A 27,490-nucleotide genomic window follows, 5' to 3' on the forward strand; every position below is an offset into this window, starting at 1 on the left:
TTAACAAGCTAACTACTTTGCTGCTAACAGTGAGCTACGGCTAACAGTGAATGCAGGTTGATTTTAATAGAGTGTATAATCAATTCGAGCTTCACTAATCAGTTGGAACAAGAAAAAACATTTCATAAGCTTTGGAATACCAAGATTAATCGCATATCATATAGGGGTGAGGGGCGTTAACAGTTGTCTGAAGAACAGAGGAGATGTGGCTAGCTAATTATTTAGCTACATTAGGATTTGCAAGGCAGTAATCTGTCATTAATCTCAACATTTGAGTCTTCTCGCAGCATTTCCTGCCAGGTAGGTCATGTCCTCTGTCCGTTGCATCTTAAAATCACACTTTAGTAAAAGTAAATATTTTATGATAGAGTTTAAGAGGTTATTCACAGTGATAAGTAGTACATAAGTAAAACTCAGAGTCTTTCAGGTGGCTTTTTAAAAGTAAGTCCTTCTCAAAAGAGCATCATTTACAACATGGACCCCCTCCCCCATGAAAATTATAGCGGGAACATCTTTGTTTTCATACCTTTGGGTAGATGATGATAAAGATGCTAACTCCTCGTATGGGTCTCTTCCACTTATTTGGCGTAATTATTCAAAATCTCTCTCATTTTCTTGCTGGCTGAGTCCTTCGCTAAAAGTTTTATTTTGCTTTATGTTTTTACACAACTATGGGCGAATAAGACATCTTAAAATCATATTTTACCGCCATCGTCTATCATTCAATATTTTCGTTCGTGAACCTCCATTGTGGCCGCACATCCGGGTAACTTCTCAAATCGTGGTATAACGTTCGGTGAGCGAACAAAACGTCTTTAAACCTTAACTAAATGTATTCAAAGTCAAAATGTTTCTCATTTGAAAGTCAGGAATCAAACAGCACCTGTCAGTAAGACTGTTGAAAACAAAAACCCACTCACACATACACACTTAGTGCATCATGAGTGGGAGGTCTACCTGTGTGACCCAGCAGCAGATGAGCCCTCCTCCTCCTCCTCTCTCCGCCGCAGCCACTGGTTTCCCTGGGAGCCCAGAGAAACCAGTCAGACGTGCTCGTCTCCGGCTCAGACTCAGACGCAAACTGGAGGAATGCAAGGTGAAACACGGAGCCTGTTTGGATTTTCACGGAGGAAAAGTGTCTTTTAGGAAGTGCATTTTAACTCCTGGCGTGGTAGCTCCCTCCAGGAGCCGATAAGGGAGCTGAAAATGTCACACCAGCAGCGGGTTGTCCAGCTCGCCGCCGCCTCGCTCGCCGTAGTCCTCGGCCCGGACGAGGAGAGTTTGTGCGCTGGAGGAGGGAAATTTAACGCCAACACTACGAGCGGTCAGGAGATATTTGCGGACTTTAGGGCGCAGAACCTGCGCAGTTTCTGGAATAAGAGACTTGTCAAAGCGATTGCTGAAGTTTACTTTCAGGGATGGATGGAAAGTTTGGTGCTTTTCATTCACGGGAACGCGAACAACCTGGAGGTGCTGAGAGAAGCGTGGATGCGCCGAGCGCTGAGGTCCCCCAAAGGATTTATCATCAAAGCTGTCGGTATGTAAAAAAAAAAACTCATTTTGATGATGTCAAGTCGAGTAGCTCAACTTTCCTGCATACCTGAAGTCCGGAAAGTTACAATCCTGTGACATTTGTTGTGACAGCTGCGTAAAAACAGTAAAACTTGTCCTGTGGATGTTGAAAAATGAAGATACTGACACTTTGTCCAAAAAATGGAAAGCCATCTTGATTTTTCTCCTTTAATTCTCAACAAATAGTGGCTTTATTTCCACATTTTTTAAGCAAACACTGCTTAAAATTTGAACATTATAAAAGCATTGTGTTGCATGGATGAAGTGTCAGCTTATCTTTATACCTTTCTCATTTTTAGCCCTTGCACCTGTGTGCTGTGCATAAAACTCAACCATCTTTAGGTAATTTTAACAGGAACAAAAACTGTTGCCATGGGAGATGAAACTTTGCATTAAAGGTGCATTTCAACACTGTACGTTTTGCATACACTGCTTTAATCCAATAGGTAGATCATCTCTTCCCTTCTTACACTTTTCCCCTCAGTGTTAAAGAGTTTTTCTCAACAGTGTGATGTGTTTACCAAAGCTTGTTAACAAAGCTCTGTATACCATGTCATTACTTCTGATGTCTCCCCTCCTCTGGCTCGCCCTCACAGATGTGTTTTAGAGTGCAGAGCTGCACAGAAACAATAAATGGGAACCTCTAGATCGCCTCCTATAGCATGATCTCATGGGCTATAAATGCATGACAGAACAGACCGCTGGAGAAAATGACAATCAGGCATGGGTTTCAGATGTTATGACAGTTCAACTGAGAATGTGTCAGGCTGTTCTCATTTATAGGAGACAGATGCGACAATTTAGGGAGTGCCCGTGTGTCCATGCACCACTACAGGATGTTAAAGTGTTGGAAACTGTTCCCCAATGCAGTTTGTGGTCATCTGGATGCTCTCCTTGCTTCTGTTGACTTTGCATCAGTCTGTCAGCTCTGTCAGATTGAGCGGTGCGCAGACAAGTGAAGGGAGGAATGTGAAGCGAAAGAGAGGAAGAAGAGACCACACAAGGGGAGATGTGGGAGGGTGTGGAGCGACTGAGAGGGTTGGGGGAGGAGGTCGATGCTCTCATGCCAACCTGCTGTGAGACATTTTCTGACCCGGAGCTTCAGCTAAGCAAATAAAAAAACTGCATGTGAGCCAAAGGTGGAGCTGAGCCCATTACCCTAAGCAACGTGGGAGCTCAGTTGGACACAGGTGGCTATAGCTTCCTGAAAACTCTGCAGAAAGTATTTCTACTCCTTGCTTCCCCTCTTTGCACATGGATGCAAGGCAGGTGTCGATAAGTAGTTTTGTTTTAGCTTCACACCAGTTACTCGTAAGCAAACACGTCTCTGTGTGGACTTGTCACCTCCTTCTCCTCCCTAACAAAACCTAAGTGCCTCACACCGCAGCAATTTGTATGGAAATCAGTGCTGGCAGCCTGTCAGGAGCTGGTTTACTGCCTGCTCACTGAGAATCAGTCAGCAGTGAATCACCCAGCGACTGCCTGCCCACCACCGCTGCTTTTTTTGTTACCCTCGATTGATGTCCCCTCCAGTTTCATGGCCAGCGAGGGAGTGTGGAAGTCAAACTCCTGGATTGATATCCGGCATGGGCTCAGGGGCCTTGACATTGTAGTGATATAAATATGTCAGCTAGAAAACAGAAATGTTATGAGTTATGGGATGCAGTGAATTTCAAGCAGCCCTATTTCCTTTCTCCAGGTCAGAGCAAGGTTGGGACGTGACTTTACTGGCAAAGGGAGATTTTTTTTTTAACAGAAGGTAAAGAAACCAGCTTAAAAGATTAGCTGAAAGTTAACAGATGTGTAAAACAGGATGGTAAATAAATGGTTTGTGCTGCTTCCTCTGTTTTCATGTCTCGTCAGCCACTACTGGGTCTGCTTCGTGCCATAAAAAAAGAGGTGATGAGGAGGATTAACAGAGGATTGAGATGGTGGTGAGGTTAGGCAGCGCTGAACAGACAGGGTGAGGAGTTAGTGTGAGCAGGCTGTGTTTGTTATCCTTGTGGGAATGGGACTCACTGGTACTGAGGTTGACCTTTCCACTTCAGCTCATGAACGTCTTCAGGGTGTTCCTCATTCTTCCTCTAAGACTCAGAAATCACATCCTCATCTTTTTACCTTGCTGTTGTGTTGTTTTGGAAATGATATCCTTGCTGTCCCTCTGTGTGGTAGTTTAATTTGTGATGGACATGAGTGAGAAGCATAAAGTCCAAATTTGGTTGCCATTCACTTTGAAAAACAAAATTATCTGATTAAGACGGACAAGCATCAGATTTCAACAATAAGTTAGTTGCTATTGTTATTCATAAAAATGTCAAGCCTTTGCACAAACTATGGAGCTACAGGTGGGAGGCAGTGAGATAGCTTAAGCATACAGACTGGGAGCAGGGGCAAACTGATAGCCCAGCTTGTTCCAGATCAAATTAACAAGATAAAACACAATGTGAGGAGAAAAATAAAGGTGACTGAGGTCATGTAGTTTTGGAGCTGGGTGAGTTCTTGGCAGAAGAGATGTTTCCCTTCCGAATTGAACAGCCCATCTAGCTTGAATTTTGTTGAACATATTTCTATGAAGTAAAGACCGAAACAAGGAATAAAAGGAGGTTAAAGGTCCCGTATTGTGCAAAAATCACTTTATTAAGTCTTTTAGTGAAATTTGTGGGTCTTAGGCTTTCCTACCAGCCCATTAAATGTGATATTTAATGATCAAACTTGTACTTAGTGCTTGTGAATGTAAAATCCTGACCTAAAACGAGCTGTTGGAATTTTGGGGATTTGTCGATGTCAGTGATTCCCTTTTTGACCAATCAGGAGCAAGTCTGACCTGATTGGTCCACCAGAGCAGATACCCCCGAACCCCCTCCCTGCCCACTCCCCTTCCCAGCAGCAGGGAGGAGAATGCCAAAGTTGAAGAGCCATCACTGCTCTGTTTTCAGCTGTAAACAGCCACATAGTTCCATGCACAAGCTTCCCATCTTGGAAGAAGACAAGACTAAGTGGCTAGAGTTCATTTATCAAGGAAATGTGCCAGCTACACTCAGTAAAACTGTGCATGTGTGTGCTAGTCACCTCACGGCTGACTGCTTTTCCAACTTTGGACAGTACAACAGAGGGCTAGTGAATAGACTGGTCCTGAATCCAGGCGCATTACCAACCATCTGCCAACAAACCTGGGATCCTGGAAATGTGAGTAATTCAAATGCTGTGTGCTGTGGAGCAGATGTTAAATCTTTTCCTCAGTGTCCCCCCTGTCTCTGTGTTAGCTTCAGGGTGCTAACTTTAGCTGCAGTTAGCCTGTTGTTTTAGCCCGTAATGTTACGGTACACGAGCTTCACTGTTTTCTAAACATTGTGCACTCGGGGCTCGTGGCGCCGCTCTCAGTGACACGGAAGAGCGGGGCGGTACCAGCGATGGCTCATTTACATATGAGGCCACGCCCACTAAATCAGAGCGTTCTGAACAGAGGGGCTATGAGAGCCTGGAAACAATGCTGCTGTGCTTGATTTATTGACTTTTTGGACCAAAACATGTTACTAGCATTTCATGAAGACATCAGTGATCCATATTAAACTGCAGAAAAGGAGCAGAATATGGGACCTTTAACAAGCCAGCCTTTATCTACAATTTTAAGCTTTATCTGCAGTTTTAAGCTGTAGCATCTCTAGAGCTGTGCATACTGAAGGTGCTGTTGGCAACGCACACAAATTTCTCACCAAAGACTGATTGGTTCTGCCTGACTGTAGCCAGGCTAACCAGGCGCTGTAGAAACCAGAAGCTTCATAATGACTGTTAGCGGGTTCCTGCATTATTTAGAGTCTGACTATTGTTCCTGCAGCAGGATGAGCCTGGATCCAAGAGCTGAAACATTTATATGGAGTTAGCCGCTGGTGTAATGAGGTGTCCTGTGTCCTCTGTGAACGGTCGTCTTGAACATGGACATGAATGAGTCCTCCAAACAGACCTCTCACTTTCATTAGAAAACTGGACATTCTGACCAGTTTGCAACAAAGTAGATCCATCTCTGAGCTCGAGGATGACTATGTGGGACTTTTTCAGTCAAGTTTTCTTTTTCAATGGTATGTTTCATATTGCCATACCATGTGAGGCATTCCTGAAATGCTTCATTTACTCCTGAGATCATTTCCTGAGTTGGCCAGCTCAGAGAGCCTCGTCTCTGCTCTTTACCTCTCACTTGAAAGTGTCCCAGTTTCACACTGGGGGTGTCTCCTTTCATGAGGGTGTTTTGTCAGGGTCTCAAAGCGCTTCACTAATGGTCATAACTCTTCCAGATGTTGGCTTATTAACCACGACACCCCCTCGCAGGGCCCTACCAGGTTTAAATGGCCCACCCTGTCCTAACTAAGCAGCACAGGTCAAAGGTTACAACCTCCTTCCTAACAAGCCACCTTGAGGTCGCACAGCTTCAGAGGGGCTTGTTAGCAGGCAAACAGGGAAACATACATCAATACAGTATCCAGGTGTTCCCTCCTCACTGTTCAGCTTCTGTCAGAGGTATTTACCAGTGATTCCCAAGAGTCTTAGTCCAACACACGCCTCTCCCCCCTTCATCTTTAAAGTGAGTACGCTATAAAGCCCAGCCTTTGTTAAGCTTCTACTTAAACACTCAAATCTGTTCAGAAAGTTTTATAACTTACGGCACCTGGATGTACATACATCTCTGTTTTTTCCCTGGTTATTAAAGAGTCATCAAAGAAAGAGCTAAAGTCACAGCTATCTGAGTTCAAATGGTAGAAAAAGATAAACACGCTCCTCTTCCACAGGGCTTATGACAAAATATTGATATTACAACATTAAGCTGTTATACAAAACATATTCTGCTGTTTTCCAAACTGGAAATGATCAAGAGTCTGAGTTTTGACAGCGGTGAGTGTAATCTTGTTCTTGCAAAAACAGAAGTGGAATGTTTTGGAAAGAATATTCCAAATATTAAACCACATGTGCTTGGACTGAAATGTGATGGTCAGTTTGACTGACTTTTGTTAGATCAGAGCAGAACCACAAAATCTTTTTCAACTCTCAGGGGGGGATTTATTAAATGGCAACATTAAAATATTTGACTAGATAAAGGGTCTGCAACCTGCCAGTCTGGAGCCTCATGTGGCTCTTTGACTCCTCTGCAGTGGCTCCTTGTAGCTTAAAAAAATTACTGAAATAAAGAATTTTTGTTTTTCAAACAGAGAGTATTGATGATTATAGACATTGACACTAAATTTAATCATGCATTAACATTTTGGTGGAATAAATATGCATCACACCTTGCAATGGAGCTTTCAAATCTTTTTAGGTTTTTGTCATTTTTTTCAACTTTTGGCAATTTTTTTTTAAATTTAATTTTTAAATCAAGATTTTTTTCTAAAGATTTTGCAAATTTTTGATTTTCTTGTGAAATTTCATTTTTTTTTATTCCTGCATATTATTTAAATTCCATTTTTTTGAAAGTGTAGTATTTTTTTAATTTGTACTTTTGCAATTTTTTTAAATTCATATTTTTAGAATTTTTGCATATATTTTTTTAACTCTTTGCAAATTTTTGAAATTTAAAAAAACTAAAAAAAAAAGGTTTCTCATTGAAATATATTTTTTTAAAATGTATTACTTAACACATTTTGTAATATTTGAAAATAATGTATTTTTTTAAGTAAACAACTAAGAAATTACTGTCACTCTCTTCCTGTTTAGAAAATTATTTACTAGATATTTACTATGTATTGAATTTTATACACTTTTTGTCTTTATTGTGAAGATAAAGTACATTCTTTGGCTCCTGAATGATTTAAATCCAGGTGAGCCAAGGCAATATGGCTCTTATTAAAGTAAAGGTTGCTGACCCTTGGATTAGATGTTGGACCATTAAAGGAAATGAGTTTTCCTAAAGTTTGAAATTGTTCTTTTATTACCCTCTCTGGTTAGGCGCCCCTTTTATGGTTATTGTTGTGTTTTATGCCTTTGTCTTTAGAAGTTACTGCTTTTCTCTGTAAAATAGTTTTATTAGGCCAATATAGCTGAGGTATGAGAGACCTTGACCTCTGTCTCCGTATGTGACCCTCCACACTGCCAACACATGTGCATGCACGCCTCTCAGCACATCATTTGTCAGCCACATCCTTTTCCATTGAGCAGGAAGCTCACCCCTGGTGCAAATCAGGCATGTTGGACTTTTTTATCGACACAAATATTGGACTCACCCGTAGCGGTGGAGTGGAGCAGTGCCAACAATAACAGTTGAGGAGTTTCCTCTGTATCCCTCAGCTTATACACCCTGTCAGCAGCTGCTTGGGTTTCCCACGTGGGATTTAAGTTCATTCACTCTCTGGCCAGACAAATGGGTCAAAACAAAGTGAAGCTATATTGCATTAAATTTGGTATTACTATTACTCCTCACTGTCCTGGCAGGATGTTTTCTTTGCTTCATTTAGCAGTGATAAATGCCCTGGCATACTAACATTGGTTCTGTGATAGCAGAGCGCTGTGTTATTGTAGTTTAAGAGTGAAAGATTCTTTCAAAGACCGGGACTGAGTGGTGTGCTGACCATTTAGAGTGTGTTAAAAAGCAATGGATCATATGGCAGACACTGGACAGGAGTGCTGGGATAACAAACGCAGGAATCCACTGCAGGCTGAGCTTGGTTTAATAAGAGGAAATGGGTTTCATCTGCCAGCAATAACTGCCATCACTCTTGATTAAGGGGTGTGGATCTACTGGAAACCCTCTTAGATTGTGTTCATATGTTTTGGTGGCGGGGTGTCTGTAGGGTAAAGCTACATGTAGGACTGGAGAAAACACCAAGACTAAGACCTAACTGAGGAAACCCACACTCTGGCATTTTTCTGAGCAAAATAACTGGTTAAAGAGTAAAATGTACAAACATGATTTAGTTTATCACTGTAGTAGTCAAACCAAGTTTACTGGCAGTTTTAAGAGTGAACAAGACTGGGTGTAACACTGGGTGCCTGTAGTGTTGGGCAGCAAGTCAGAAAACTTAAAAAAAAAAAAAAAAAAAAAAAAACCTTAGTAAGAGGTTAAAATACAAAACGAAATTTGGGAATCATTCATCGCTCATAAAAGAGCAGCTTCAAGGTTTTTATGTTGTTCTTCCCTGACTTATTATAGACAGTCTCAGATCAGCTGTCCAATCATTGAAGAAAAAAAATGTCAAAGAAAAACCTCCCAGAAAGAAAATGAGCCAAGACCTTTAATTTTTGGTGTTGTGCATCTGAGAAAATCTGTTATGCTGTACAAACAGCTGCTTTGTGCTCTCACCGTTTGACATCATACTGGCCTTTAAGATAACATCCCCAATACCTGCATGGATGAGTCTCATGAATTTGACCAGCGCTTATGTTTCTGGCTCCTGTTGAGTATTGAAGACAGTCTGAGGTAATGTATAATTAACCAAGGAGATCCCAATTAATATGAATCCAGTTGAAATAGGAAACCAGCAGTTCAGCCAGAGTATCAGGAACACCAAGAACAGCTGAGGGGCATTGATAGATCCCAACATTTATTTATATTGAGCTTTTGAGCCCCTATTGTGATTTCAAAGGAATTGGTGATATGGGTAAAGGCAGAAGCAGAGAAACTGGTGCATAGGACTGCTGAGTAAACATTTTATCCACTTCTCTTTTCAGTTTTATCACTCTGATAAACAACAAACCCTTTTGCAATCCATTTTTAGGTAAGAGATATTGCAGGTATTTCAAAATAAAGATAGACCACTATGGATTTTTCAGGGCTGATACCGATTATTTGTAGTCAAAGAGGCCAATAACCGATATTTGCAGTCAAAGTGAAAATAATGGTGTCAACATTTTTATCAATGCAAACTCCAACACTTGACTTCATTCAAATACCTTTAAGCATGAGTTTATTCAAAAGTTCCCAGGCTTAGCAGCATGCTTCATTGAGCTAAATAAAAACTTAAAAAAATAAATAGCTAAAGTTTTCTGCAGTGAATTAAGTTTTCCAAAATTTCATTGTAACTGCAGTAACTGTAATAACTGCACTGCTGATTGGCTGTTACCGGAGCCATGGCTCTGCTTGTAACCAATCAGATGGTACTGTGGGTGGGGCAGTGCTGAGGACTGAGTAGCAGCTGCAGCAGAGCCACAACAACGCAGTTTTAAATTTGTCCCTCATCGGCTGTCAGATTTTTAAAAAAGCCGATGACGATATGCCTCAAAACGCCAATTATCAGCCATGATAATCGGCCCGGCCGATAATCAGTCTCTCCCTATTTTAAAGCTCACAAGAGGAACTTTTGGACAAAGCAGCACCTCCAGTTTCTTTACACATTTATTTTATGTCATTCAACAAAAATCTAATCCTACAATATTTCTAAGTTTTGAATCTAATAGACTTTTTTTTACTACTTCCTGATCACTAACCAATCAGAATCAAGATTTCCTAAAGAGAGGTTTGTCAACAACAATGGCAAACTTTCATACGGCTGGTAAACAAAGCTCATTTAGTTTTTTGGCAGTACAATTTCCAGATCCAGGGGTGCTGCTAATGCTAGAACAAGATTTCTATCAATTTGTTTTATATTTATGTTTTTAAATGTGTCTGAATGAAAGCAAATGTGAAACATACAAAGCATTTACTAGACTTAATGGTCACAAAGGGAACCATTGTGGTCTTCACAGTATTAAATACTGGTAAAAAACGTGTCCACAGAGTCCCAAAAAGTATAGGCTGTGTTTCAGCAGCTTGCACCTTGTCACTTTAGCTGACATGTACCCTGCAGTAATGTTTTTTTTTCCCAACACAAAGTTGTTGCTGACGTTCTAGTTCACATTTTTAGGTCTGTATGAGACATTATTGTTAATTTCATGTTTCATACCCAGTTAAAAACTCCTCATCAGAGCTTAAACAGAAAGTAAAAAAACATATGCATGTCCGTTCTCAGAATAGAGGTGCTGTAGGCACATTTAAGTATCTGGACTATAACCGGGTGTCTGGCAGGCTGTGAGCTCATGTTCAGGTTCCTGAGTGCAGATGAGAGCCAGAAATGTTGGGGTGTGTCCCATCAGGTCTGAAGAGGTTTCAGGTAAAGAGAGTGGAAAATAAAGTGCTGTGCTTAGAATCCAGTCTTCCTGCACTACAATGTGTTGGTGTCAAGTGACATGCAGCACTTTGGGCTTTGCACTAAAATACAGGCCAGCCTACCTGCTCATTGTTGCAGCTCCTCTGTTAAACACCTGGTCGGGTGTATTTCCTATTTCACAAGAACATGATAACAGGGTATTGGCACTCTATCTCAGCTCCAGGTCTTTTGTTCATTATAATATGATGTGGATCATTTCTGTCTGTGAATCAGATGGTAAAGCCATAACTTAATGGCACTGCAGCTGCAGGGATTTGCAGCCAAGATCTGTGGTAACCAACTATGTCAGCGTAAAGAAGTTTTCTAGCCTGTTTGAGAGTCTTAGTCACAGCCTGTCTGTGCTTTCCTGCCAACATATGTTTAATGTCAAAGGCCTGCTTTAGGCAAAATGAGTCTCAAGGCCATAGCTGGATTTAAGATACCCATACTATACATCCGCTGCTGTTTCTTCTTCTTCTCTGGTTTTGTATTGCATGTGGCAGGTCGCTGCCATAGTGAAGGTTTCTATGGTGATCACTGTCAACACAAAGCCCCTCTGTGTTTAATTGGTTGACATTTTAGCTCATGAACCCTCTCCAGCCAAGCTATTTTGACTTTCTCTCTTATCTCTTCTTGTGAGTAATGTTTGCGGCTGGATGTAGCATTCAAAAAGTCAGCATGAATATCCTGACAGTGAGTTTAAATTACATGAAACGATGCAAAAAGATCTGCTGATTTTATCTCGTTTGAGTCTGCAGCCAACAAGACGCTGATTACAAAGAGGGCACAGTCCAGATTTTAGTCTTTTCCTCCGAGCTTTTGTTTAATTTTTAAACAAAAGCACTCGGACACGCTGGACTGCAGATGGGTCTGATTAAATATTTACCCGATACCTTCAAGTTTAGGCAGGTTTTATTGTTTTAACCAATCAATAAGCAGTCTTCCTTATGTTAATGCTTATTGATGTATTATTGAGTGGGTTTGATGGGAGACAGACTGATGACATTTTAACCCAATACACGAAGATGGGCTGTTTATTTCTTGACACAGATGTTTTTTTGTCTACAGTCTAATATAATGTGATTAGCAGAATGAAGCTACAGTATTTTCTTCGGGACAGGAACGGGCAGCGCTGTCATTAGTCTGGGCGAGGTTTGGTTGTTGGGATCTTGAAGGGATCTTTTCACTCGCTTTATTGGGTCATTTAACTGCAACGCCCACTTCTGTGTGTTGTGTGGGTCTGAAAGACGTAAACTCGTAAAGGCCTTTTTAAAAGTCTGATGAGCGCACACACACGCACACATTGGGAAGGGAGGGAGGTGCCCTGGTGGCCTGTTGGAGTTAGTAACAAAGGGAAGTGGCCGTGGGACTTGAAGGGATTCATGACATAAGTTACAGTCAAGGTCTCCTCCCATTACACTAAATCTGACTGTATGAATGTTTGACAGTGTCTCACCAGAGATCTGTCTCAGATTTTTCACGTTCAGCCAGCAGATCCACTGGAGCGTGTTCTTCTCATGGTCTCAGTTGATGGGAGAAGAGAAGGGGGATTTGCAATTTGGGCAGCTTCAAGTTGATGTTGAATGCCGTGCAGTGTGTCCTTAATGACGGGGAGAGAAGATTAGCCTGTTTGCTTAGTGGAGCCTAAAAGATTAGACGGGACCAGGATGAGATAAGATGGTGTGTGTCGGTGTGGGTGTGTGTTTCCAGAGGGGCCCTGGTGTGAGGGGCTGAAGCACGATGGTTCAGAGAGATGTTACCTGGGATTCTGTCACATACTGTACTCCCTTTTTGGTACCCATGAATGAATACATGACTTTTGCTGAAACCCTGACAAGATTTGTATCAATCATGTTAATTAAAGGGATAGTTCAGCTTTTTTTAACTGGGGTTGTATGAGGTTCTCCTCATTTAGAAGTGAGTACCCAGCTCACAAGATGCAGAAAGAGCTAATTTGACCCTACGATTTAGCTCATTTAAAGAAAGAATAGAATAGAATAGAATAGAATAGAATAGAATAGAACAGAAGAAAGAAAATAGATGATGACAGCTTGTCCATCATTGTCTAGTCAGCCAGCCTCCAGCTCCACAGGGTCCAGGACTGAGCTTCTGTCTCCTGATCCTGTCTGCTCACAGCAGGTGAAGTTCCTCCTACATGGCGTTATCGTCCAGTGTTAGCTCTGTTAGCCATGTCTGTGAATAGCATGATGCTACTCTGCCTTCTAGTATTCCCTCTGTTGCTGGGTTAGCACGGCTAGCTCGTCCATCTTATTGGAGATAGATCTTACGTTCCCAATAACGATGGATGGGAGGGCAGGTTGATGTCGTCACTTCTTAGCTCACACCTGATAACCAGCAGTCATCACCTCCTTCTCCTCACCTTGTGGGGAAACATCAGGCCTTGCACCAGTTAGCATTGACATGCTACAGGCTGCTTACAGCTGATTTCACATGTAAACGATGCAGCCATGGTTACATGTAGGATCTCTAAATATATCACTGAAGACAAAACCAGTTTGGTGTCCACGACCAACAAATGAACCATGCAAAGTAATGACCCACTCCAAATACAGACGACGAAAAAGAGATGAAAAAATGACAAGAAACGGACAAGGAAGGGAGAGCAAACCTAATCCTGTAATTAAGCTAATTTTACGATAAGTGTAAGTGTTGCTTTATCCAGAAAATATTCAGCACTTTACTTTGCCATCAGAGACACAGTTTCTTAAACATAGCGTTTTTCCATCTGCTGGGCACAGATCAGCTGTTTTGGTTCCCAGGTTTTAAAAGAGACAAGATCCAACCTAAATTAAAATGTAGGGATTTCCGCAGCAAGGATTACATGCCATTGGAGTACAAGAGGATGACTTTTTAATCCAGCGTATAGAGAGGAAGAATGAGAGGGGAAAAACTTCCACGGTGCAGGTGTGTAGACCGTTAGCTCATGTCTAACCCTGATTAAAATGAGATGCTACAATTTGAAAATGCTTAATTTGGCAATCAGTGAACCGGGTTGAAAGCACATTACCTTGTTCATCATAGACCTGATTAGCTGATGTGTGTGCTGCAGATGAAAGAAGGTTTTTGCGTGTGAAGAGTGCAGAAATGTGTCTGCCAAAGGTCAGGGAGGCTGATCTTCATGAAATAATGCTGGGCAATGCATTGCTGCGTGTCTTAAATCTCTCTTACTTTGTGTCGCTTTGCACGTCATTTTGCACAATACTTCACCAGAATTAGGATTTTCTGCCTCAGTTCAGTAAAGATTACCCAGAGACGGCAGAAAAAGGAAATGACTTTATTTTCAATCTGGGTTAATGCAGCTGATGGCAGCGCTGCAGTATGCACTGTATGGTGTATAAAGTCAGGGTTTTTTTTCGGACTTGAGGTAATGCAATCACTTATGAAATTGGACTCATGTGGCTCTGAGAGCAGCTAACGATGCAGCCATGAGAATACATGTGGCATTGATCAGCGTCTGCAGCCAGAAAGATCTCAGAGGGAACAGAGAGAGAAGGTCTGTGTCAGTCATCTCCACAGTCCGGGCTCTCAGCTTCAAGCTTTTTCTCATTTTTATACCCCAAGTCGCTTTTTTTCCCTTCAATATAAAGCTAATGACTTGAGGAAGAAATGCATGATTTCAGTCTCAGTCTCTCTGTGGGGCAGAGAACATGGTTTTTCAATTTATTCTAAAGGTACTAAAACTAAGACCATTAAAGTCAAGTTACGATTTCTCTTTTATACTTCAATGGCATGTGGTTTGCCCCTGACCAGAGGTACTTTGGCTTCATTTTAAAAGATAATAGAATTCAGATCTAGCCAAGATCTTCTACTGAACAGAACCAAAGAGAGCCCCTTCTCTGTGTTTTAGTCTCCAATTTCTTGTATCTAATGTTCATGGCACGCAAGAAACAATCTGTGCAGCCGTTGCTGACATATCCGTGTTTTCATTGCTCCAAAATCTCCAAAACGATGAAACCTAAACTCCCCATCATGCGACCAAGTTGTGGTTTTGTTGCTGCAGGTCAAACTCTAACAGAGCCAGTTTTTTAAAAACCCAAAGTGATTTGAGTTGTTCCAGAGAACATCATGGAGCGTGTCTCCGAGCCTGATTCGATAAAAGCAACTGGACTCGAACAGTTCTTGATGGAGCCTTGACCTCTTCTCCAAACGGAACTTAGAGAAGCCTTCAGGAACAAGAACTCTACCAGGACCAGGTGCCTTTTTGGATCAAGCTCCAAGAATGAGGCTCAGGCTTAGGCATACAAACCATTTGTAAAGCTTACTGACAGCTTAAGTAAAACACCCCCTGTTTGCACTACATGATACAAAGACAAACTTTTCAACCTGATACTGAGATAACTCTGATTTCTCTCTGTTTTTTTCTCCTCGCCATCCCAGAGACGGACCAACACTTAGGGGGTAAACACACTCTTTATATCAAACCTCTGCCTCTTTGAGTCAAGCCTCGTCTCCCTCCCTCTTCTTCGTGGCACAGAGTTCGGTTGCCATGGCACGGAGCTGGGTATTCATTCAGTGTATGACAATGAGTGTAAAGTCAGCAGCCTGGTCTAAGATTACAAGAACACAGAGGTCTGTTTCCCCCTTGAGAGAAGACAGCAAACCTCCACAACCGTCACGCCTGCTAAAGTTAGACTCAATAAACACTAATCCTCTTTCTGTTACTTTTTCCCATAAATAAACTGCTCTAGGTTCAGTGTTGTCTTTTTGTTTCACCTCTATGTTTTCAGTCTCGCTTTTTTTCATCTTATAACTTTATATTGCTCCCAGAATGTAATACTTGAATGTTATTAGCAGGGGTGTGTCTAGCCTGTTTGAACTGGGGTGGCCAAACCCAGGCACTGGGATGGTGAGGCGTATTTTTTACACAAAAATGTATAGAATAGAATGGAAAATACTTTATTTTTCTCTGAGGGGAAATTCGGGAGTCACAGCAGCAATCAAGAAAACAAAAGTAAGAAAGTGCAAAAAGGTCCATAAGAAAATAGGTGATGACAGCTTGTCCATCATTCTCCAGTTCAGCCAGCCTCCGACTCCACAGGGTCCAGGACTGAGCTTCTTCAGCAGTCTATTCAGTCTCTGTCTCCTGGATCCTGTCTGCTCACAGCAGGTGGAGTTCCTCCAATGTGGCGTTGGTGTCTGGTGTTAGCTCCGTTAGCCATGTCTGTGAATAGCATGATGCCACTCTGCTTTCTGGTATTCCCTCTGTTGCTGGGTTAGCACGGCTAGCTCGTCCATTTTATTGTTGATAGATCTAACGTTCCCAATAACGATGGATGGAAGGACAGGTCCATGTCGTCACTTCTTGGCTCACACCTGAGAACCAGCACATCGTCCTCACCTCCTTCTCTTTACCTCGTGGGAAACATCAGGCCTTGCACCAGTAAGCATTGAAAGCTAAAGGCTGCTAACAGCTGATTTCACATGTAAACAATGCAGCCATGGTTACATGTGGGATCTACAAACACAGGAGCAAAAATAGTAAAAATGTTACTGGAGACAAAACCAGTTTAGTGTCCACAACCAACAAATAAACCATATAAAGTTAAAAAAAAAAAAAAAACCCTGAAGACACACATGGTTGTTGCTTTTTTTTTTAACCCCCTATGAGTATAAATCCTGCTTCCAGGCAGGATATCCTCCTTGAAACTGGGACATCAGTAAGACTTGATGTCCTAAAACTGCTGCTGCATAAATGCCGCCCGGGAGTTGTTTAAGGAAAGAAGTGTTTTCACTTCATTTTTAAGGCGTTTATGTAGTGCCACCCTCGTCCCCTGACTCCATATCTTTCCTGCCTTTTTTCCTGTTTACAGCTGGATGAAGTGGTCACTACATGGACGACCGGCCCGACATTCCTATAGGAAGTTAACAACAATGAGGAGCTAAGTCAGCAGCACTAATTCACTGCCCAGGGAGACTCCCATTGAGATATCCGCTCGGAGGTTTAGTCAGATTAACGTCTTCTGTCGGCGGTGAGGAATGGCAGATGGGTTTTCTTTACAATCCCCCCGGTGTGTCATGGGATCAGTTTTATAGAGAAAGACCCCTCTCTGTGAGAATTACGAGCCCTGAGAGAGCCCACTGTGCTGTTAATTGTTTTGTAACTTACTTAGCTTGAAATATATCTTGCTGAAGATTAAACATTTCACCTTTTAGCCTCTGGTAAAACTCGAGTAAACTTGTGTGAAGTGTTGCTGGAGCGAAATCCCCCGCTTAAAATCTAGTACTGGTACATAACATTAGTTTTCACCTTTGAAAATTAAAAATTACTAACTTCTGTAAAGCACAAAGTCACTACAATAAAGCAGCACAGGCTGTAGCCCTCATTTATCGTGATGATGTGCAGCAGAGAAAAGTGATATTTGACTGTTAACACACTTCCTGTCAAACAAAAGTCATTACTGCTAGTGCTGGATGTGTTTCTGTGAGTGTGATCTGTCAGACTTTGCTACAGCAGATATCAGATTTGTTGTTTATTTTACCTGCCTCAGACATAAGTGGTTCAAGTGTGAGGGCTGTAAATGTTTAGTTTACTCGAAGTGTGAGCCTGGCAGTGTTTTCGTTGTATCACCTGGGGTTGATGTGGGAATCACTCACACTTGCACGCAACAAGGTCTGAGTTCAAACATTTAAACAAAAAGTTTTCTACACAGCTCTTTTTGCGTGCAAACAGATTGTTCTGGATAAATCAGGTACTTGCAGCACTTCTAGTTAAATCTCTGCTGTTTTTTTTTTTTAATCTCGTACACTTCCTTCCTTACATTAATGACATGTAGCTGATTAACCCAAGCTAATTTTCCAGTCCTGTGAGTAAGGTTGTGTTCATGCCCTTGTCTGCAGTTTATAAAGGGAGTCTGTACTAGCTCGGTTCAGATGCTAATCATTCACCAGCAGTGGGATCTGGTTTGTTTGGGTGCTTTATTGAACTCACCTCTTACAAGTAAACATCTGTGCTCTGTTTATATTGTATGGGTATTTTTGTGGAGACTTAGCTCTAAAAAGCAGATTCTGGTGTCAGTATATCAATGTTTTTCATCATAAAGACACCTCCAACACAAATAAGGGTCTATAAAAGCTACATAGGCTAAAATAACATTTCTCAATTTTCCTTTTCTGTTATCACTCAGAGGTTTCAACGTGTAATCTCAGGGATTTAAATGCAGTCATGCAGAGTAATAAAACCCTCCATCCACATTCTTATTGTAACCATAACCACACCTAAGCTATAGCAAACCACAACCCATTATAATCTCTCACTGTACATACATACATGAACATTTGAACTCAACTCTGTTCCTGGAACTTTCATCTTAAGGTTTTTATGAAAGAAATAATGTACGGCGAGCAGGTGGATTCTAATTTGCATATATGTGTCCACTGAAATTAAAGAAGTCTTTAAAGTTTATTCTTTATTGGTTATGACAGGAAATGTTTACAGCAGTGTGCAGGTAGACAATCAGCAAATGAATGACGACAGGAGTTGAAACAGTGAGTGCCGCAATCTGCTGTTTTTCGAGTGTTCCCTTGAGGCTGGGTCCAGAGGTACCAGAAGTCACATACACACCAAGCCAAAAAAAGCTGTTTACAAAGCAGAAATTAACCTATTTACTGCCTGGTTCAAAAAACGTCTCCTGTCTGAGTCGCTAATTTTACTACCGGCACCCACTGTACAGGCGGTGATTTTTTTTCTAACTCTGCAGTTCAGAGGATACCCAGGCTCACCCAATCAGAGGCACAGCTCGAGTCACGTGACCGACAGGCGCCCTATAGCTGTACGTGAAGCTCTTGCCACTACCTATATGGCCGTGATAGCCGATCTGCTTCAAAATTCTATTTCAGAAACAGACGGTTGACGTTGGGGAGACTATGTCCATGTTTCATACAGTTTATGGTATAGACTCTATATGTGTTGTACACATTGAAGCCACTAGGTCAGGAGTATACTATGCTGAATATTGCTTTAAAGATGTTTCAATTGATTTAAAAGGAATTTATTTATCTAGCTGAAAAGCAGAGACGAAGCCATGATTTCAATTTTGGGTGGGCCTTGAATTACAAAAGTTAGTAAATAACTATATTACTAAATGGATATTAATATTATTATGTATGTTTTAAAGCAGGTTTGGTTGATTTTTGATCCTTTAATGTTCGATAAAGTTGTATAACATAGTGCGTTGGACTGCAACGGCTCTCAATGGTATCAGCCAAAGAGTAGCGCTCAATGGGCTGCGCTGCCTCAACTTTCCATGTGTTATAGGCTGTAAGACCAGCAATATTAACCACAGTTAAATAAAAAAAAATAAATATCTACAGTCTTTTTTGATATCATTCTCTAGTCCTACAGGTATAACATGAGACTGAATGATTCTTAACTATTTACCAACAGGCTACAGGATTGCCAAACTTGGCTCATTTTTAAAGCGACAAAATCTTATAATATTCGTCATTAAAACAGATTTTTTAAAAAGAAAGAAAAAAATTCAAAGAAAAGTTTGAGGCCTGTCAGAAAGTGAATGGGCCGTGGACCTTTGGGCCCACCCAAGATGTAAAGTCGAAGCACGATTAGTTTGAAATGATCCAATTGGAGCCATAAATGTCTATATATGTGTTAAGAAATGATCATAAAACAACTGTTTTGTCTAATTAATGCTGTTTGTCCGTTCCTGCTCCTTCATTAAACTTTACCCTCCAACCCCTGTTTGCCTGACTGCATGTTGTTTTGAATTACGTTTTTCCATATGTGACATTCTGCTGATTTTTTTTATCCTGTAATATTTAATAAAATCTAAAATGTCTGGTAATCTTTAAAGCAGCTACATTTTATGTTTCAAGGGCTCTGTGGCTTTTGTCTTACGGGGTCCCACGGTTTGTTTGAATGCTCAGTAATATTTTTCGAAGACGAATGTCTCTAAGACTGTCTCTGTCTTTTTTCTCAGCCTCTCTCACTTTGGGTAACATGTTTGTCTTAGGGAGACCCCTGGACGTGTGGGGCTGTGTGATATGTGGGGCAGGATATCTGATCTGCCCAGCAGGCAGAGCTGTGGTCGTTTCTGTGGGAGTAATGGAATTCTGCGGTCTATCTCGATACAGATGGAATTTTCAAAGGCAGTCAGGCATGGTTCATATAACTCACATAAATAGACCACCTCGGTCATGATTTAGAAGGTGGTTAAGAAAGGAATGTCAACTTTAGAACTTCAGGTTGTTTTCACTGGCAGCTCAAGCCAGAGCGAGACTCCCCTAACCCAGGTGTGTTTGTATTTTCTGCAGCAGACCCACCTGTTTTCCGCCAATAATCGCTTCACATGTTTGTGTGTTTCAGGTGATCTGTCACCGGTGCAGATGTCTGCAGTCCCACAGTCCCAGTTCATTCCCTTGTCGGAGGTGTTGTGCTCTGTCATCTCAGACATGAACTCCTCTCAGATCGTCGTCAACCAGGAAGCGCTTGTGAATTACATGAGCAAAGCCCACCCAGGTAATTCACAAAACATCTGCTTATCTCATTTCAGCTGCAGATGTAAAAAAATACTAATGTCATGATGATAAGAAGTTTTGAACAAAGAGAGGATGCAGAAAAAACAGTTAACCTGGAGCTATCTAAAGGTCACATAATCTGTCAGCAGAGCCTCTAAAGCTCTTTAGCAGTAACTGGATATTCTCTGCGTTTAATTTATTTACTGCTAAAGCTGAAGAGTTTCCATTTTCTGCTTTAAAAGAGAAATACTTATTGGCTTGGGATGGTTAATTTCCTTGCACATTTCCCTCTGAAACCAAAGTGTCTCCATTGTACATCATATTGCCTGGTCGCCTTTCAAAAATTGACCGTCACAGGGACATGATGTTGGGACCAAGTCCTCCGAACATAAAAAGGGTATATGCTGAAATCCTGAGGTTAAATTCAATACCTTTTTAAGCCTTTTTTAAAAAACCTTTCATAAAGTCCCAAGACATTATCGTGACTTAAAGCTGTTGTTAGCAGCAGATCTTTGACAGTTGTAGTTTTCATTTTAACATAAATTAGGTAAACTGAGAAGGAATGAAGCTTGAAAGAATAAATGAAACTAAAGGCAGGTTAATTGACATTCCCATTCCCACAAAAAGTACTAGCAGTTATTTAAGGCCAACTTGCATAAAAAAAACAAGAATTTTATTTCATCATTGTCAAAATTTAGGATATGTGCTTGAGATTGTGTTATTTGCTTTCTATCAGCGTTACATACCGATGGCCACTAAACTAAACTAAAACTAAAACTAAACTAACTACTAAACAACTAAACTGAGTTTGTTGTCACATTAGCCTACGGACATGTTGGGCTGCTAGTGCTGCATATAGCCCGCACCCCACAAAATTACAACTTTGCTTGTTGTCACGTCTCCAACAACAGCGCTTCGTAACTGTATTGATTAATACCTTATCTCATCGTGTTGTATCCAGTAAAAAGGTGATTTGAACAATGAAATTTTGTTCCAAAACAACTGAGATCAGGGGAAGCTGGGGGAAGCTTTCTTGAAATCGTAAGAATCCAAGATCCCAAGTCCTCAAAAGTCTGAGAAATTTTCTCAGGAGGCTCTTATGATCTAGAGAGAAATACTTTGAAATGCTTAAGATTTTCTAGATCCTCACGTTGGTCTGTGAATAATGTGACGAGCAGAATGATCGTCCAATCACCAGGTGTGGTTATTTTTGAAGGTTCAGACCTTGACAACATTTTTGAACCAGACGGACCATTTTCGTGGCAGATATGGAACTGTCTGTCTGGCGTGTCAGGTTGATTTGCAACAGTCACAAGAAGGAAAACAAATATTCATGGATACTTTTGGAGTCAAACCTTAAATACTACTAAAATTTAATACCTCATAACATCAGGATTAAGACTTTCTAAAACTTTTTAAGGGCCTTAATTTTCCCACAACTGACTTATCAACTTTTAATACTTTTTAAGACCCCGTGGACACCCTGCATAATTATTTCCTCTCTCCTCTCTTTTCTGTTTGTGTCACAGGAATAACCATCCCCACTCAGGACATCCTCTACAACGCTCTTGGAACTCTGATAAAGGAGCGCAAAATCTACCACACAGGCGAGGGTTACTTCATCGTCACACCTCAGACTTATTTCATCACCAATAACATGGTCCGAGAGAAGAACTGGTGGGCCTCTGGGCCAGCAGATGACCCGCCCTCACCTCCACCCATCACTTACCTGTTGAGCAATGATGCTTGTATCGAGAGCTCTCAGACTCTACCGGTTGCACACTGCAAGTCTTGCAGCTGCTTCACCCCTGTTCAAACACCAACCAGCATTACCAACACTGTGACAGCCACCGTCCCTCCCTCTACTGTCCCAGACCAGCATTCTGTCTCTGTTTCCATCAGTGAATGCACAGGCAAGAGTTTAAAGTGGCCGCGACCGTTGGATCACAAACCCACAGTGCAACATCAGTCCACGTCCACGGCTGTGGATTGCCAAGCAAGTGAGATCAGCAAAACTACGGCAACTACTAATGCCACCGGTCGCAAAGAAAAAGACAACAAACCAGGGAGGAAGTTTGGTCTCAGTTTGTTCAGGAGGAATGGAGGTAAAAAGGAGAAACCAAAGAAGGAGTATGCATCATTTTCAGGCCAGTTTCCTCCAGAAGAGTGGCCAGTGAGAGACGAAGATGACCTCAACAACTTACCTCGTGATCTGGAGCATGCCATTATCAAACGCATCAACCCTGAACTGACTGTGGACAACCTGACACGCCATACAGTCTTAATGAAGAAGCTGGAGGAGAGGAAAGAAAGAGGCCTGGACAGAGTGTTGGACAGAGGTCTGGAAAGGGATGATAAGGGAGTAGACAAAGGAATGTCAACTGAGATCCTAACTGTCTCCAAACCAAGACATCATCACTCATCCAAGGCAGGAGCAGGGAAAAGATCTGCTCAGAAGGCCTCTCGCAGCAGGAGGAGGGCCCATTCCTCCAGAGAGAAACAAAGAGAAAGGGAGAAGGAGAGGGTTAAGACTAAGGCCCCGATATGTGTGGATGATTATCCAGAGGGGGAGGATTTGATCCCGTCGAGGCTCAGAGTGGAAATCCCTGTAGACGAACCAGATCAAGCAGAAGATGGTGTAGCCGTTGAGGGAAAATCTCTTTATAAGAAACGTATCGAAAACCCTTTCCAGACGAGCCCAATCAGAGAAGCTGAGCCAGCTATCCCTACCAACATCAACAAAGAGCACAGAAGACGAGAAACAAAAGAAGGAAAGACTTCAGCGCCAGGAAGGAAGGAACGAGCAAGTCAGCGCTCCAAATCATGGGACCCACATCGAGCAAAAGCAGGAGAGCATGCTGGGAAATCTCCTGCATCTGAAGATAGGTACAACTGTTTCCATGAGAGAGACCACCCTACTGATCATCGGCTCCAATCAGAGATAAAGCTCAGCAGAGAGCTGCCGCTCGACTACAGCTCAGCCTACCCACAGAGCAGTACGCTCCGGATAGACGACAAGGTGCGACATCAGAGGGAGGGCAAGGAGTGCTGGGAGAGGGAAAACAGACCCTGTCAGGAGGCAGACCAAAACCAAACTACAGATAATGGCTGTGCTGATATCCAACCAAACTCCAACGCCATTGTAATCCGCCCCACCTATCCCTCATATGACCAAACTCTGCCCTGGCCTAGGCCTTCACTACAGCGGAAACACTCCCTCAGACTCTCCAACCCTCAAAGAGATGAAGTCCCAAGGCCAGATGAACCCCTTTCACACCAGCAGACCTGTGAAAGTACAGCCACACAGGAACAACAGGAGGTAAGACCTTTTGTTATCCACAACAGAGAGGAAAGTATCACGAGCCAAGGAGAAAGGACCGATCTGATAGCTGATAGGACTTTCTCGATAACGGACACTGATGGCTTCATCGAGGATGACTATAGGCTGTATCGGAGAGTAGCAGAACAAGAGGACGAAGATGCCTGCAGCTCCTTGTGTCTGAATGAGGAGGAGGTAATTGATGCTACAAATGCGTACCAAACAAGTTTAGGGAACATCCGTGACCACAAGTTGGTTTATCGTAGCCATGACTCAGATTTACAGTATCAGGGAACCAACCGTCACTTTTACAACGCTGACTTTCACCAACCACAAGCTGCCTCAGTACAAGACTCAAGGCAAAGTACTTTCAAAGAAATCAAAAGGGATGTCCCCCTCAGCCCCACCAGACCTGAAGAGAGCAGCTGGAGACTCAATCAGCGGACGAGATCCCCAGGAACACAAAGTGAAACCAGAACGACCCATCACGAGGTCGGCCTTGATTTGGAACCATCTGAAGTTGCAGACAGCAGCATCTTCGACTACTGCCAGACCAGCGAGATGGAGTCAGACTCAGAGACTGTCCGCAAGTCAGCTGACGAGGGAGACGGTGAATCTGCTCACTGGGCAGCTGATGTGGAGGAAGTGCAGGACGATAAGTTCATTGAGACGGGCGTATCTCAGGCACACAGAGCTGCTCTGAGCATGCCCAATGGAGCCAGAGGGATGGACAGCGGGGAAGGTGTGGAAATGTTAGAGAACCAGAGCATAACGGGAGACAGCGGTATAGACTCTCCTCGGTGAGTGCCTCTCCTTTGTACTCTTTCACATTAGGTGTTATATGATACTGCAATATTGTGTTTCTATTTCATAATAGGTCTCTTTGAGACCAGAAGTATCTTTTCAACACCACTGAATTTTACAGAAAGAGAGATAACCAAGCACAGACTGAGAACAAATGTATCTAAACCCTCAGCATTGACCAGCCAGGGTCGTCTCTAGTTTTTACACCTTAAAGGATCTCTACACTACGCTCACCCTCCACATTTTTGCGGAGACAGGCAAAATAAACACAACACTTGTGTTAGTTAACCTCTAGGTTACATGTGTGTGGTTGGCCTTCTTCCCAATTTGAGCTTTTTCCTTTAAAGCAAGCTGAGCAAACACCTCGTGACCAATTATAGCTTCCAGCATTTGGACAGAAGGGACTCATTTTGATAATTATTTGTAATTGGTGAGCAGCACTTTAACTCTCATGTCGTAATCAAAAAGGCAGAAAAGACTCCTTTATGACGCTGAACTTGGGTTGCACCCAAGTATGTTAGCGGACAGATGGCTTTCACGAACACATCACCCCGTATAGAGTATGTGGAATATTTATAGACGTAATCAACCTCATGCAACTTTTTTTCTTGCTACAGGACCCGAGTCAGTCTGGCCTCCAGCAACACAGTCATTCTGGAGGGTCTTAAGAGAAGGGGCTTCCTGCAAAACCTGGAGAAACTGCATTCAAAGAGCAGCACCATCCGAACGCAGAGCTCACTGCTTCAGCTAACTCCGGTCATGAACGTTTGATGGATGAAGAAACCAACACCCTGCTTCAATTCTCAGCTCTATGCAACTACGTCATCACAAACTCACCCACTAACACATTTTACATGGTGATAGTTTAAAGTGGGCAGTGTACAGGTGTAGAATATATATATATATACTTTTCTTTTTGTAAATAATTTTAAAGGAAATTAGCTTTAATTTCTCTACTCTATAAGTACTTTGTTTACTCGCATGATATTGACTTTATTTGTGATAAAAATGTACAGATATCTTCTCCTCATTATTCATCGTTTGAACATTTCAAAGCAGTAACATCTCATTTAAGTGTCTTCTTTCTCTCATGATGTAGCAATTAATGAATAAAACTGTATATTTCAACAAGAGTTGTTTTTTCTTGTCCACATATTTTTGCCATTAAAAAACATTTACCTGTGGCATCAAAGTTAAATCAATAACTTTAAAAATAAAGTTATATCTTGGACTGCAATTCATTGCAAAAATACAAACATTACAGCCTGGTTATTATTATCAATATTATTATCTAATTTAAAGGTCCCATATTCTGCTCCTTTTCTGCAGTTTAATATGGATCATTGATGTCTTCATGAAATGGTAACATGTTTTGGTCCAAAAAGCCAATAGATCAATAACAGCAGCATTGTTTCCAGGCTCTCATAGCCCCTCTGTTCAGAACGCTCTGATTTAGTGGGCGTGACCTTCATATGTAAATAAGCCACCGCTGATACCACCCCGCTCTTCTGGGTCACTGAGAGCGGCGCCACAAGCTCCGAGTGCACAATGTTTAGAAAACAGTGAAGCTCATTTACCGTAACATTACAGGCTAAAACAACAAGGCTAACTACAGCTAAAGTTAGCATCCTGAAGCTAACACAGAGACAGGGGGGACACTGAGGAAAAGCTCTTACATCTGCTCCACAGCACACAGCATTTAAAATACTCACATTTCCAGGGTCCCAGGTTTCGCATAGAACTATGTGGCTGTTTACAGCCAAAAACAGAGCAGTGATGGCTCTTTAACTTTGGCATTTTCCTCCCTGTTGCTGGAGAGGTTTCTCTCCAGCAGCGGGGAGGGGGTTCGGGAGTATCTGCTCCGGTGGACCAATCAGGTCAGACTTGCTCTTGATTGGTCAAAAAAAGGGAATTGCTGACGTCGGCAAATCCTCAAACTCTAAACAGCTCGTTTTAAGTCAGGATTTTACATTCACAAGACTACTAAGTACAGGTTTTGTCATTAAATGTCACAATTTGTGGGCTGGGAGGAAAGTCAAAGACATGCAAAATTCACTAAAAAACTTAATAAAGTGATTTTCGCATAATATGGGACCTTTAATCTGAGAAAATGCATATGTTGCCATTTTGTTGTATAGCTTTTCAAAGTCGTAAAAGTTAGATGAGTATGTCATTTGTAAGATACTTGAATCTCAGTAGTTCAGGTAGAATGTGTAAATAAGTACAATTCATTTCAGAGTACACAGATACTTCACAACCTGACCTTGGAGGTCAGTAAGAAGAGAAAGTCTGCATCAGTATTTGGCATTACAAATTAAAAATCACATAATCATTTAGCTTGTGGTTGCTCTTGCTTTAACAAGTTGTATAAAAGCTTATTTATTGTTTTCATGATCAGTGAAAAACTACTCACAGGTGCTTTAGTGACACCGTGTATAGACAGGGTTAAAAAGCTTTAAGGTGTACCAGGTTCTGTTTTGCTTCACTGTGTCTGTTTCTGTCAGATCTCTGTCCCTTTGTTTCACAAAAAACATGTTTAGTGCTGTCTCTAGTGCAAACATTGGTGAAGAAAACCAGACATCACTGGACCCAAAGGGCAGGTAAGCCACCTATTATTCCTGAAGGTTACAGTGACAGTGTGAGTTACCTCAACAGGCAATCAAACCCTGACCTCAAGCTGTGGAGGGAAGTACACCAGCACAGAGTGTGTGACTTCAGGGAGGGTGGGTGTTTTCCTCTCATTGATTTTTCTGAAATAGTTCACTGACTGTCCTCCCCTCATGGATCACATTACTGAACTAACTCAGCTGGTCTGACTGCTCTGGAGCGTGTAAGTTTACAGTTCAAGACCCAAGTGTTACCCAAGTGTTGCTGTTGGACAAGCATCATGTGAAAGTGTGAAATACTCAAGGGGATTAGTTCCTGCCTCATGGCTGGTGAATCTCAGTCAAATAAATTTAGCTGCTGTAAAAACTTCAAGGTTGTAAAAGAGTGACCCCTTGTGGACATTTGGGGAAAGTACAAAAATGACTCAAAGTACACAAGCAGTGGAGCAGTCTGAACTATCAACCATCAAAGTTTTAGGCAATCTTGATGAGAAACGTCCATGTGATACTAGCACAGGGTTTAATGTTTCACATGAAAATACCACTCAACTGACTCAAACACCACTTGAGAGTCAACAACCTTTATTTATCCA

General features: G+C 41.9%; 1 protein-coding gene across 1 annotated transcript; it reads left to right on the forward strand.

The window, feature by feature from the left end:
• The first annotated feature begins 973 nt into the window (after positions 1 to 973).
• stox1 (storkhead box 1) lies at positions 974 to 25,347 on the forward strand. The gene is made up of 4 exons (XM_074676552.1): positions 974 to 1,537; positions 20,017 to 20,169; positions 21,698 to 24,287; positions 24,909 to 25,347. The coding sequence occupies exons 1-4, from the start codon at positions 1,207 to 1,209 to the stop codon at positions 25,060 to 25,062; spliced, it is 3,228 nt and encodes a 1,075-aa protein (XP_074532653.1). The 5' UTR covers positions 974 to 1,206; the 3' UTR covers positions 25,063 to 25,347.
• The last annotated feature ends 2,143 nt before the right edge of the window (positions 25,348 to 27,490 follow it).

This window comes from Halichoeres trimaculatus, unplaced genomic scaffold, assembly GCF_033239565.1.
Source record: "Halichoeres trimaculatus isolate MK-OKI-2021-1 unplaced genomic scaffold, fHalTri1.1 fHalTri1_scaffold_8, whole genome shotgun sequence".
Lineage (NCBI taxonomy): Eukaryota > Metazoa > Chordata > Actinopteri > Labriformes > Labridae > Halichoeres > Halichoeres trimaculatus.